We start from the raw sequence: 12,389 nt of genomic DNA on the forward strand, positions 1-12,389 counted from the left end.
AGCCACTGTTTTCTCTAGGATCTAGGATTGAATTGAATATCTGTAACATGGTTTTCAGTCATAAATATGTGAAGATTTACCACTGGATATATTTCCAATATGCACCTCAAAATATATCCTGAATGGATACCCTTTTCCCACTATTTTCACATTTATGGTCAGGACACACCTCCAAAGCCAAGAAATAATGGTGTGGTGATTACAGTACTAATGTTATTTGGAAAATAACGTATACACTGTATGGTCAAGTCAAGACTGAGAATGGTAACCCCCAAATGTCTAATTCTCAACAATAATGAGAAATAATTTCTCTTACATACTCTTCACAGAGAACATTAAAATTCCTCCTCCTATCATGCTTAACTGTAATTGCACATCTTTATAAAATGGCACAACTAAGTTAGGGCCTGTTGTTTCCTACCGAGATACTCTCCTACTTATTAGCCTTGCTGTGTGTCTGCATGACTGCTCTGTTCATTTGGGACTAGGAACCATCTTTAAGCTGTTTAAGTATGAAAAAGTTGAAAATTAAAACTACTTATGATCACTGTGAAACTCTTATAGCTACAGAACTTTTCTTCAAACAAAGTCTTACATGGATGCCAGTATATAAAACACGGATCAAAATTGTTTTATGCCTTATAAAAGGCGGGATAAGGACTCCCAGAGGCACAAATTACTCTGCACATTTCTACCTCAGGTGACAGCAAGCATTTTCAAGAATAAGAATGCTTTTTATCTTAAAATGTACAGAGATCTTAGACCTAATTTATTTTGGTTAAAGCACCTTAAATTGATTGAGTTTAGAAGGATCCCTCAGTCTCCTCTTGCTTTCTAGAATTGTTGAAGCTCCTCATCCTTTGGAGTTAGAACCTGCCATGTTAAACTGTAGGGGTGCTGTTTTAACTACTTAGAAAAGATATAATGTTATGAACAGTAATTTGAACAAAGACCTGATTTTGTCCTCTCCTGACTCCTGAGATAGGTGGATTCACATATCTTCACACTCTTACTGATTTATTAAAATCATGATTTTTTGTTCCTTTCATTCCCTTTACTTCTTGGACTAAGGTCCAGCTTCTTGTTGTCATATTATCCTGTCCTTGTAGTAAGCAGAACTCTTTCAGTATACTTATATTTAGCCTGTACCTACTCTCCAGTCAGAATTCCTATTGAAGAGGGCTCACACACCTTGTCACAGCTATTTAAAAGAAAGTATGAATGATTCATTTGACTTCTTTAAGTATCATTTTCAGTGCCAAAAATCTCACTATCAAAAGTTTGACTAGTTGGAACTTTTTATAGTAGTTGCATGTTTCTAAGATCCTCATTGCCTATTGCATCTAATCTGTTTAATATGTAAGTTTCATAAGTGGTTCATGCAAAACAGATAGCTATTATACCATTTATGTCAAATGAAAGAGTTACATAAATATTCTAGACTAAAACATGATTTTTATATGTGCTGTTTTGCCATAGAACACTCTTACTTTTTGTGTCTCTCTTTTTATGTATCTCTCTCTTAGGCTACCGGGGACAGAAGGGAGAAAGAGGGGAACCTGGAATTGGCCTTCCAGGGAGTCCGGGTCTTCCTGGGACTTCAGGTAATAGTGATATTTATCTTCACAACACAAGCACCTTTCTAAATACAAGCACCATGCCTTCTCTCCTGTGGCCCTTCTGTGTTGCTACAGGAGAAGGTGAATAATCCATGTTCATTGGAGTCAGGGGGACAGAGCCATATCTGATCTGCCTTCTGATGTGGTCTTTCATTTCATTGGCTCCAGGTTTCCCAGGCTCACCAGGTACCCCAGGTCCCCAGGGGCCCCCAGGACCGAGTGGAAGATGTAACCCGGAAGATTGCCTCTATCCTGTATCTCATGCCCATCAGCGGACAGGTGGGAAATAAACACACCTGAGGAAGACTTGATTTTGGGTGATAGCTCCTTGCTGCTGGAGCTATCTTAATAATGTCAAACCCTCATGATCTGTGAGGCTATTTCTTGTTTTTTTGTTTTTTGGGGTTTTTTCCTTGTGTAGGCAGACATTAAAAGCAACAATTTGAATCCAATTTCTATAGTAATTGCGATATCAGCATTTTTAGACTTTTCCCCAAATTCATTCCATATGTTTTGCTTTACCGTTACTGATTTTTATTCAGGGTTTTCTATGAAATACATAAGCAAATCTTATCATTAGTTCTTCTTCAAGAGAAAATTACACCTCCTGATTTCGTAGACTGATGATGATGTACATTTTGTAGTCTCATCAATTTATATTTGGCCTTTGATTTCTGAATTGTAAAGTTTCAGGCTTACCCTGAAGTTTTCTTGATGTTTAAATTTACTGTCATTGCTAAAAATTTCATTAACGTTTTTGATATAATGCATTGCTCCTGCTAAATGTTTTTTGACTACTTTTTATAGCTTAAAAATTCTTATACCATCCTACATCCATCCTATTTATGCATAGAAATAGATAGGCAATAAGAGTTTTACTTTATAACTTATATTTTGAAAAAATACATAAATAAAAGGAGGCTATTTTATCAGGGAGTCCAAAAACACACCATAGCTTACTACTGAAATAATTTTGTTAATTTTGTATAATGAGCTCAATTCAAAACAATCACCACCAGCATGAATATAGACTGCATGAAAAGCGAGGAACGAAGTCCAATTGTATATGAGTTCCAGAAGAAAAGCTTAACAAACACTGTGGTCCCTTCACTGAGTTTCTCATTTAGGAAACAGAAAGCTGTTTTCCCTAAGAAGTGTATGGTGGTGAAGGCACCAAGCTGTCAATGGTACTTTTGAAGCTTAAATGGTGTAGCCAGGTCTTTGGGCTCCTGTATCTGTTATCCTTCTGACCTCATCCCTCTCAGACTTTAAGACAAGAACCAGCCATTGTAACAAAGGATGGGATTTGTACTGACTAGAAAACAAAAAAACAAACTTCCCTTGAAGATGAATGTGTGGCTTTGGCAGATGCATATGGACAAAGTGAAACCCAGAAGCTCTTATGGAGAATCTCCAGAAGCTTCAGCAAGAGGTACAGGGCAACCAAGAAAGCCATGAGACCGAATATGCAACTAACACTCAGACCAAAGAGTTAACACTCACTTCAGGGGATACGGCAGGCGCTGCAAAAGCCCATGTCCTCTGACAGGCAATGAAAATACAGTGATCACCAAGCAAATCACCACATGGTATGTTTATTGCCTAACTGTACATTATTTTGAGAAACTGTGGGTTGGAAACAACTGATTTTCTGGAACGTTGGGCACGAGGATGTTGCTGAAATCTAAGTAGTCGGCCCCATAGAAGATGGGAGACTGCCACCCACAGCGCTTCTGGCACAGAAATCAGGAGGTCACACTTCTTCAAAGGACAGTGCAAATTCCAATTTGTCTGAAGCAGGTTAGGGTGATTCCTTTTATCTGTTAATGGAAAAATGAGTTTAGAAAGGCAAGCCCACTGAATTTGGAAAAAGCTGTGAGCAGAATTATATTGGTAGCGTGCCTAAATTAAGACAGGCTTTGTTCAAATGCACCCATGACTTGAACTGATTTTCATTATATGTGAATAAACTGCTGGTCAGGTACTAGCTACATGGCTGTGCATACAAACCACCTTTGGTTATTTCGTATTGAATTGTGCTATATATTTCAATTCCAAGTTTATTTATTTTCCAAGGTTATTTTATTTATTTGAAGTGTTTTTAACTTTAAATTGATTTTTTTCTTTTGTTTTCTGTGCAATACCTACAATGGTGCTGTGTTTTAAACTTACACAATTGAAATATACATATGCATTTTTAGTAAAATGATAATTTATCCCCCAAAAAATGTACAGAGACCTAAATCTGGTGCTATGTGTATATCTTGAATTTTTAATTTGTTGAACTTTAATGTGTCAAATTTTCTGAAAGCTTACAACTCACCTGCCACTCATTAATTTACTTGAATTTGTCATAAAGCTAAACATTTTGTTTTCAAAGATTATTTTCATATTAATAGGTTGTGTATCCTTATGCCTCTTTGCTAATCCAGAAGTATTTGTGTTAGCATTTTAATGTTTTCATGAACTTTTTTGCTGATGGTGATTAATGTATTTTTTCTTTATTTTTGTTGAGTCGATCCTTTCATATATATCAAAAGACTTAATTCATTTTCTTGTTTTACAACTTCTGTTCATTTTAATTCCACAGAATATGTCATGCAGCCATTCTTACAAATTGCATATTTAGGAACTTTTCTTTTCTCTAAATTCCATTAATGCTGGACTAGTTTACTCCTGTTTCAAGAATTTGGATTTATTCAGGTGATTTAAGTGGGGGGGGGCGGAATATAATGTTATATGATGTATATTACAAAATAGGGCTGTCACAGTGATTCACGCTCGTTTTTGTAATAACTGACGCATATGACTAAATCTACGTTCTGCATAAATACAGAAATGGGGCTGTGTCCCCATGAGACAAGCCTTTCTCACCCTACTGTATTATCTACCTTCCAACACTTGTTCCTCTCTCATCTCTGTACCCATGAAATGCAACACAGAGCAAAAAGAAAGACTGGGTCCAGCTAATATAAACATTAAGTAAAGTGGAGATTTGGCATTTGCCTAGTTTTTTTAATAAAAAGATAGTGGATCGTTAAAGCCCCAAAGTAGGGTAGGAAATTTGCCCCTAAATAACTTGGTAGTTGCCAATTCTTTTGTATCATTTTATTTCATTCCAAAACATTTGTTTACTTTCACGTAGATGTCAGTAATGTCCATAGCAGGGAAGAAGAATTACCAAATTTCCTGAATTATCTCTTGTTTGGACACCCATACAACATAAGTGTTTAAATATGAAATAATTATAGGCCATGATGACAATTAATCATTAAAACTGTGTTTGCCTTTTGTAAGTATGTTTAGATTCCAGTCAAACATTTTATACCAAGATCAGTTAACACTTTCAAATAGAAATGTTTCTGTGCAAAGAATAAGGTAGGACTTCCATTAATATTTATGGCCTTTGGAATCTAAAGAAAAAAGGAAGAATCTTTCATGAGTTTATTCATTGTTCTTTCCTACTGAAGATGTTAATCCCTTTTTCCTAAGCATAACAGAAACACAGCCAGTCTTAACCTTTGTAATTTTTCACCTGTGATCAATATAACTTCATGACTTTAATCCCATAGGTTTATTTCTATATTTTCATGATGTTGTTGAAACTTTAAAATTTTAGTCACTTATGTTATATAGCTTAATTATCACATGATATGTTGTTGTCTGTAAAAGTTGTCATTTAATGTTTGGATTATAAAATCATTTTTTATGAATATGTTTTGGGAGTTAAATAAGATTTCACTTTTCTTGTGATATACCTCCTTTTGTCCACAAGATGGTGTTTAAAACAATTTGAATCAGAAGAACTGAACAGACTTGCAGAAATACAAGGGTAGAAACAGTTTAGTGGACAACAACTAAACCAGATCCTTGCCTTTGCACTTATTATTTTTTTACTTTTGTAAATAATTTCTTGTTAATTTATGTTTTCTTAATTTATATATTTTTTCATTTTAAGTATCTGTTAAAATGGCACAATAACCTTTGATTCATTGGCTCTTTCAATTTTATTTCTTCAGTGGATTTATATACCTAGTTAACTTGCAAATTTATTATTTATAACTTTAGTTTGTTTGTACATGGCCCTCATATTTTAGTGATTAACATGAAAACAGCTAAGTAATCATCCTACCTTTTGGACAGAATACTCTCTTTTGACAGAGAAGTAAAAAGCATTTAGCTTAATACAAGAAGTTGACCACTTATAAAATTATATAGTGTCTAAATCTTCATATTGTTCAAGGTACTTAAGATTTTACAATTAGATTTGTATTTTATATTTTTCTAGAACTGTATCACTATTTACAAAAGTAAGACAAGGAAGATTATTTTTCAAAATACCATTTTAATTTTCCTAACATTTGTATTAATATCCTGAGACTAAGAATTTCTAGGTTAAGTTATATGCTTAAATTTTTTCAATGAATTTTCATAATAGTTTTACAGAGCTGTTCATTGCTATTGTTCTTAAATTATTTTTCATATTTGTTCACGTCCACCTTCTTAAGACACTGTTTATTGTCATTGTTTCTTAATGTTATTTTTTCTCTACTGTTGAATGTACCCGCCCTTTTAATAATTTCCTCTCAGAGATTATATACAATTCTAAGAGGAAAAGATGCAGAAAAAATTGAATTTGTGTCTTTTATGCTTAGATACTTCAAAGTGACTTAGCTCATTGTACTGTGTTCATTTATTAGTTGGCCAGTAAAGGTAGCATTAATTACATTAAATTTGTTTAATTACTAGGAGTCCCAGAAAACAAGACAAATGGGTGTCTTCAGTTTTATTGTGTGGTGTAGCTCGAGCTACAACCCAAACCCAGCAAAATCATGCCAGAGTAACTGGTCAGTTTAGTTAAGTTGAATAAAGAACCAGGTGAACACAGAGAAAACTCATTCAAACAAACAGACCCAGAAGAGCAAAAATTTACCTCAAAGATAAAGTAGGTTTATAAAACCAAAGCCAGTCTAAGAAAATCTAAATGGAAAAAAGATCCAATAATGAATGATATATGGTACAACTTGAGTTAGCTACTTGCTTCATGAATTTGTCAAAAGTGAATACTGCTAGTAAAGGAGGAAATTTCACTAAACTTGGGGGTTAGGTCAATAAGATTTAAGTTTATCAGAAGGGTGTGTGTGGCTTGACCATAATAAGCTTATGGGTGGAAAGATGATAATTACATTACAACTTTTTATTTTGCTGTATTATTTAAAGTGTATTTTAGGGATATTTTTCAGTGTATTAATGTATTTAAGTTCAGATTGTTTATGGCATATTTTATAACTATTTATTTTAAAAATAACATTTAGAATGCATTTTTTCCCCATCCTGTTTGTTCTCTATCTTACCTCATCAAACCATTTAAGATTTAATTCAACACACTTGTGTTAAGTGGAATGGCTCTAGTTTTATTCTAAATCTCACATGGATATCATGCTTTGAGGCCTTGATTCCTATATATTCATAATGCATAATGACCTTGTCGCTTATGTCAGCAATAAAGAATTTGACCCTAAATCAAGGGATTCTAAGGTGTAGTTGTTAATACCAGGTCCACTTTTCACCGCCTCCGGTGGGCAAAGCACCACACTTCAGTTTCATTCTGTTAGGTCTCACTGACAGGCGTGCTCCGAAAACACTCAACTTCCATACCAAGCTTGAAGCACACAGATGCCAAGAAAACTGTACATTGGTCTATCAAAGGGTTCTTTTACTGGTAATTATACTTGTGTTTGTCACACGAATCAATGCTTAGTTCATGTAATTAAGTGTATAACCCATCTCCCTGGCAGCTCATTAAAAGCCTGGTCTAATGATTTCGGATGAAAATAAGCAGAAGCAAAAGTCTGAGAGCGAGCAGTCCCATAAAGTGATCTCCTCACTAAAATCATTTGAAACTCATTGGTGTAGAGGAGCCAGAGCAAGATAAGGAATATTACAACTAACTTTCTCATAAATATAAACTCTTTATCATTAGTGGTAAGACGCTAGGTAATAAAAAGTTAAATACATCGCATGATTTCTTAACAGAAATTAATTACATCACCACCTGCCGGTGGGCTTACAAGTTCACTTAGACGAGGAAGTGAGGCCCATACTGCTGGACCATTCACATCTTCAGATCTCCTTATGATGTAGTAAATTACACATGTGCTTTCCACTGAATACTCTTAAGTCTTTTCACACACAAATTTTCACCTTGGAGGGCAAAGACAAATTAAATAAATCTCAAAAAGTTACTTCCTTGGAGCCAGTTTCCCTCATTTGTTCTCTCTAGTTATTCTCAGAAAACTTGGAGTCAAGAGCAAGATGTGAAGGCATGTTAAGGGGAACGTCAGCATAGATTGCCATTTATTAAGACGATTAATATTACGAAGACTAAAAATAAGGCAGTCAGCATCATCTTTCTGATAATGTAACAAATATGTTGCATTTCCTCTAGTTAGTCATTTAAAGAGTACTTGAGCATGCGTATTTGTAATCATACATTATAATTAACCAATTTTAGTTTAATGTTTACTGAGCCATATGCACTTAATACTGCCATGTCCTAGATTACAAACTCGCTAAAAAGGGCTAAGTACACAGCTGAAAAGTATTTATGAAAAACGAAAGGATTTGACTTATATTTATTGAACACCAATATTTGTTTTTTTAAAAAATGATATTTAAAATCATTTATGTCCATTGCCCATTTGTAAACAGCAAAATTACTAGTTTGTTAGTATTATTTTACTTTGCTCTTTCACTCCTTTTTCAAGGGTACCAGAAAAATGTCTAAAAGCAATTTTCTCAATATTTGATATGATTTTATGTATCTTTTGTGATCTTCCCCCTATATTGGTTTATTTTTTTTTTAACTCAGAGATATTATACACATTACAACTATTAGAGCCAAAAGTTTAATAGCCAAAAGTTTAAATAATACAATCAAAGGTGATCTTCTAAAGTAGGGATTTACATTAAACTTATTTAAGGTTGCAAATAAATCAGATTTTACTAATGATGTTTAAGAATAGCAATATTTGTTTAGTCAGCCTGAAATATAAAGTGTCCGTAAATAATCAAATCAGTCACATAACCGATAGGACTACTCCTATACTCTTCTGCTAGACAGAAGTCACTTATCCCAAATCATGCCAGTGAATTTATGTGCTCAGACTGGGAAGTGATTTCCATAGTTCTCAACGAACCTGTCTGATATTTTGGATGTAAAGAATATTGTAACGCCGCAGAAGCACTGACTAGAAATAAATCAGAAATCATTTGCCCCCAAATAACATGCCAGTTTCTAACTAACTTTAATTATTCTCACGCTGCTCTCTCAGCAAGTGCTCTAGGTGATACCTCATCCAACTTTTAAAAATATCCACCGGAGGTTTTGGAGATTTCTGTTTTGCTAGAGAAAGATAATTTGGTCTGATTCAATATTTATCAACCCTCTTTCATGGACAAGATTTGCAGGACGCTTTTCTTTTCAATGCCTTGGTCAAGTATTTACTGCTTCTGTAAACTATTTCACTTCACTGAGTTTATAATGGATTGTTCCCATCATTTGGAATGTGCTAGCTTTACATAATCTATTTGTAAGTGGTTATTTCCAATATTGCTTATGGTATCTGTGGAGCTTGTTGTACAGCCTTTTATATATCAAGTTTGTAAAACATTTTAACGAACTGTTCTTTGAATTTTTTTTTAATTTTCTTATGAATACGATATTATAGAACTGAGAAACATATTTATTTGGTTATCTAATTTTTCTTTTATTATTAATTTGATTACGTCACTCCAGTTAAAATAAAACCACCTTGGTGAAAAGACAAGGCGATTTCTTTGCATTTATTTGACTATGTGTCACAGAACCTGAAAAGGTTTGCCATTTACATAAAGACCATTTAAGAAGTTAAAACAGATATCTCTATTTCCAAAAATCATCTACTCCACACAAAGGAAGAACATCTCCTTGGTGTGTGTAAATGGCACTCACCTACGGAGCCACGTTGAGCTGAGTCATTCTCCTTAAGCACAATCCATGCCAGACATACAAACGAGATGCCAAAAACAGTTTGAAGAAACTCCAAACACACATTACATGATGATTAATTTGACCAAAGAAATAGGGCTAAATTTTTTAAATGTATAGAATGTACACACGAGAAAAAAAAAGTGATGTTAGAAATCCTTTTAGGGCTCACTCTCCCTTGACTCAAGAGAATTGAGTTCCATAAACTAACTGAAAATATTGACTGTTTTGTGCACTGCGCTATGCCCTGGGACAAGTCACTCATACGCACTGTAACATAAAATGAATATATTAAGTCTGATCGATAGTGTATATAGATGTTGATAAAACAGCAAGCCAATGTGAGTATGTAAATAGTAATAAAGCGCTTGAGTGGTCAGGCAATACCTATCTAACTGATAAGAATACAGTGTTTGAGCCGAGCTGCCTTTATATAATGTGTATAAGAACACTGGTGAAACAAAAACCACTTTTGCAGCAGTGAAGTTCTAAATAGGAAGGAGCTAACAAACCGTTGAAATGAAGCCAACGGTTCCTAACCTAGAAACCGAGCAAGGCTAGACTTAGGGGATCCATGAAGTCTCTGAAGTAGTCTGCGAACTGTTTGCGCATATGCATTTGTGCATTTTTCTGGGGTTTGAGTCCATAACTTTCATTAGACTTTCAAAAAGGTCCATGAAGCTTCCCGCCCTACACCACACACACACATATATAGAAAGAATTTCTGTCACTGGGTAACATCTTCAGGGGAATAGTAAAGTCTTTTGATTTCTCTGTAGAAAAAAAGCACTAATATTATAAACATATGCCTATAAAAATACCAATAATGTAAATGTTTTAATGTATCTAAATAAGTTCAGTGACTTCTTTTTATTGACCATGATTATTTACAAGAAAACATGCAAGAGATTAAGAAACCATATTTATTTCTTCTTTGGTACAACCAGAGATGTTACCTCAAACTTTTAAAATAAATAATCTCATCAACAAATCTTACGAATGGCAAGATAGTAAAATTCCTTCTTTGCTTTCACATAGAAGAACTCAAAATGTTTATAGGTTTGGGATACAGTACAGTTCAACAAAAATTCAGGCTGACTGTGAAACCCAACGTGTGCTGTACGGGTATCATTCTCCGTGGCACAGAGCTTTCTTGCCATTCCCGAGACAGCACATCAATGGGGATTTTAAGCACCAGTTCTACTGACTGTAGTGGGGTTTCTTCATAATTAGTCTGTAACCCTCTAAGTAGCTAAACAATAATCTGAGAGCAACATCTAAATAAAAAATGAAAATAACTACTGCAACTGAGGTACACCAAATAGTTGTTTTTGTTTATTGGCACAGTGGCCCACAATATATCACATATGTATAGCACACTGAAGTTCAAGGTCCTAGGAACAGGATTATAAATTTAAAGGGGTTTTTTTTTGTTTTGTTTTTTAACCAATGACTCTGCTGTCTCCCCTCCAAGGGAAAAGAAAGAGGATTTATTGAATAGCACCATCGTTTTAAATCTGATCATCCGGTAGGACTTCTGTATAATGTTGAAGGTAGTGTGCTGTCCTCTCTTGCCCAGGCTTTGGGTAGTGTTTCTCCACCAAGCTCCTTTTCCAGCCATGGTTCGTGGGACGGCCAAGCAGCACTAAGCCTTTCACTTAGTTGGCCCTTTGCCTAAGGCTCGTTGACCAGGATGCACGGTGCAGGCGGCTGGCTCGCAGAAACCAGCAGGGCCCGCAGGACCAGGGGGGCCGGGCACACCAGGAATTCCTGCCACCCCTGGACGGCCTCGCTCACCATCCCGGCCGTTCTTCCCAAAGACGGCAGCACCTGGCTCACCTGAAACACACAAAGAGTGGTAATGTGAACAGGAGACCCCTCGAGGCTGCAAACTGGCAGAGAGCACAGGACCCCCGCAGCACAGCAGTGTGCACATAGGAGCTAATGAATGCTTTTGGAAATGATGATGAAGATAAAATTCCTTTATTGAACTTGGGTTTCTTAGATTTTGAAAGTGGAAGACCTCACATCTCTAACCCACTTTCCATCGGTACAGCTGTGCTACCCAGTGTGGTAGCCTCTAGCCACGTATGTCTATTGAGCACTGAAATACACATCTCAGGCAAACTGAGATGAACTGTAAGTGTAAAACACACCTGCACTATGAAGATTTGTTACAAAAAATGTAAACTTTTTCATTATTAATTTCTGTATTCATTACATGATAAAATGATATTTGGGACACTGTGAGAGAAATAAACTATATTATTAAAATTAACTTCACCTGATTCTTTTTACTTTTTAAAAGATTTTTATTAAAAATATAGCTAATGTACAACATTCTATTAGATTTAGGGATGCACCATAGTTATTCAACATTTACATACCTAAAGAAGTGATCACCAGGATAAGTCCAGCAACCATCTGACACTGTGCCACACAATCGCAATATTATTGCCTATATTCCCTATGCTGTACATTATATCCCCATGACTTATTTGTTTTATATATATACCTGGAAATTTGGACCTTTTATTCCCCTTCTCCTTCCCCCCCTTTTTAAATTTATCAATTGCAGTTGACATTCAATATTATTTTATATTCATTGCAGGTGTACAGCATAGTAGTTAGATATTTATATAATTTAAGGAGTGATCCCCCTGACTAGTCTAGGACCCACCTGGCACTATACATAGTTATTACCATATTATTAACTATATTCCCTGTGCTTTACATCCCCA

At 35.1% G+C, this 12,389-nt stretch overlaps 2 protein-coding genes across 3 annotated transcripts in view; one reads left to right on the top strand and one right to left on the bottom strand.

Annotated features, from left to right (window-relative positions):
* The window catches only part of COL19A1 (collagen type XIX alpha 1 chain), a 304,480-nt gene extending 302,427 nt beyond the window's left edge, over window positions 1-2,053 (top strand). The window contains exons 50-51 of the mRNA XM_033102674.1: window positions 1,527-1,610; window positions 1,788-2,053. Of these exons, the coding sequence (XP_032958565.1) occupies window positions 1,527-1,610; window positions 1,788-1,909 (206 nt within the window). The 3' untranslated portion in view covers window positions 1,910-2,053. The remainder of the gene's footprint in view (window positions 1-1,526; window positions 1,611-1,787) is intronic.
* A 7,557-nt stretch (window positions 2,054-9,610) lies between these two features.
* COL9A1 (collagen type IX alpha 1 chain) overlaps window positions 9,611-12,389 on the bottom strand; it is a 91,404-nt gene continuing 88,625 nt past the window's right edge. The window contains exon 38 of one of the 2 annotated variants that reach the window (XM_033103492.1): window positions 9,611-11,487. In XM_033103492.1, coding sequence (XP_032959383.1) covers window positions 11,303-11,487 — 185 coding nt within the window. In that variant the 3' untranslated portion in view covers window positions 9,611-11,302. The remainder of the gene's footprint in view (window positions 11,488-12,389) is intronic. The other variant, XM_033103491.1, reaches the window with a different exon arrangement.

This window comes from Rhinolophus ferrumequinum, chromosome 3, assembly GCF_004115265.2.
Source record: "Rhinolophus ferrumequinum isolate MPI-CBG mRhiFer1 chromosome 3, mRhiFer1_v1.p, whole genome shotgun sequence".
In the NCBI taxonomy this organism is placed as follows: Eukaryota; Metazoa; Chordata; class Mammalia; order Chiroptera; family Rhinolophidae; genus Rhinolophus; species Rhinolophus ferrumequinum.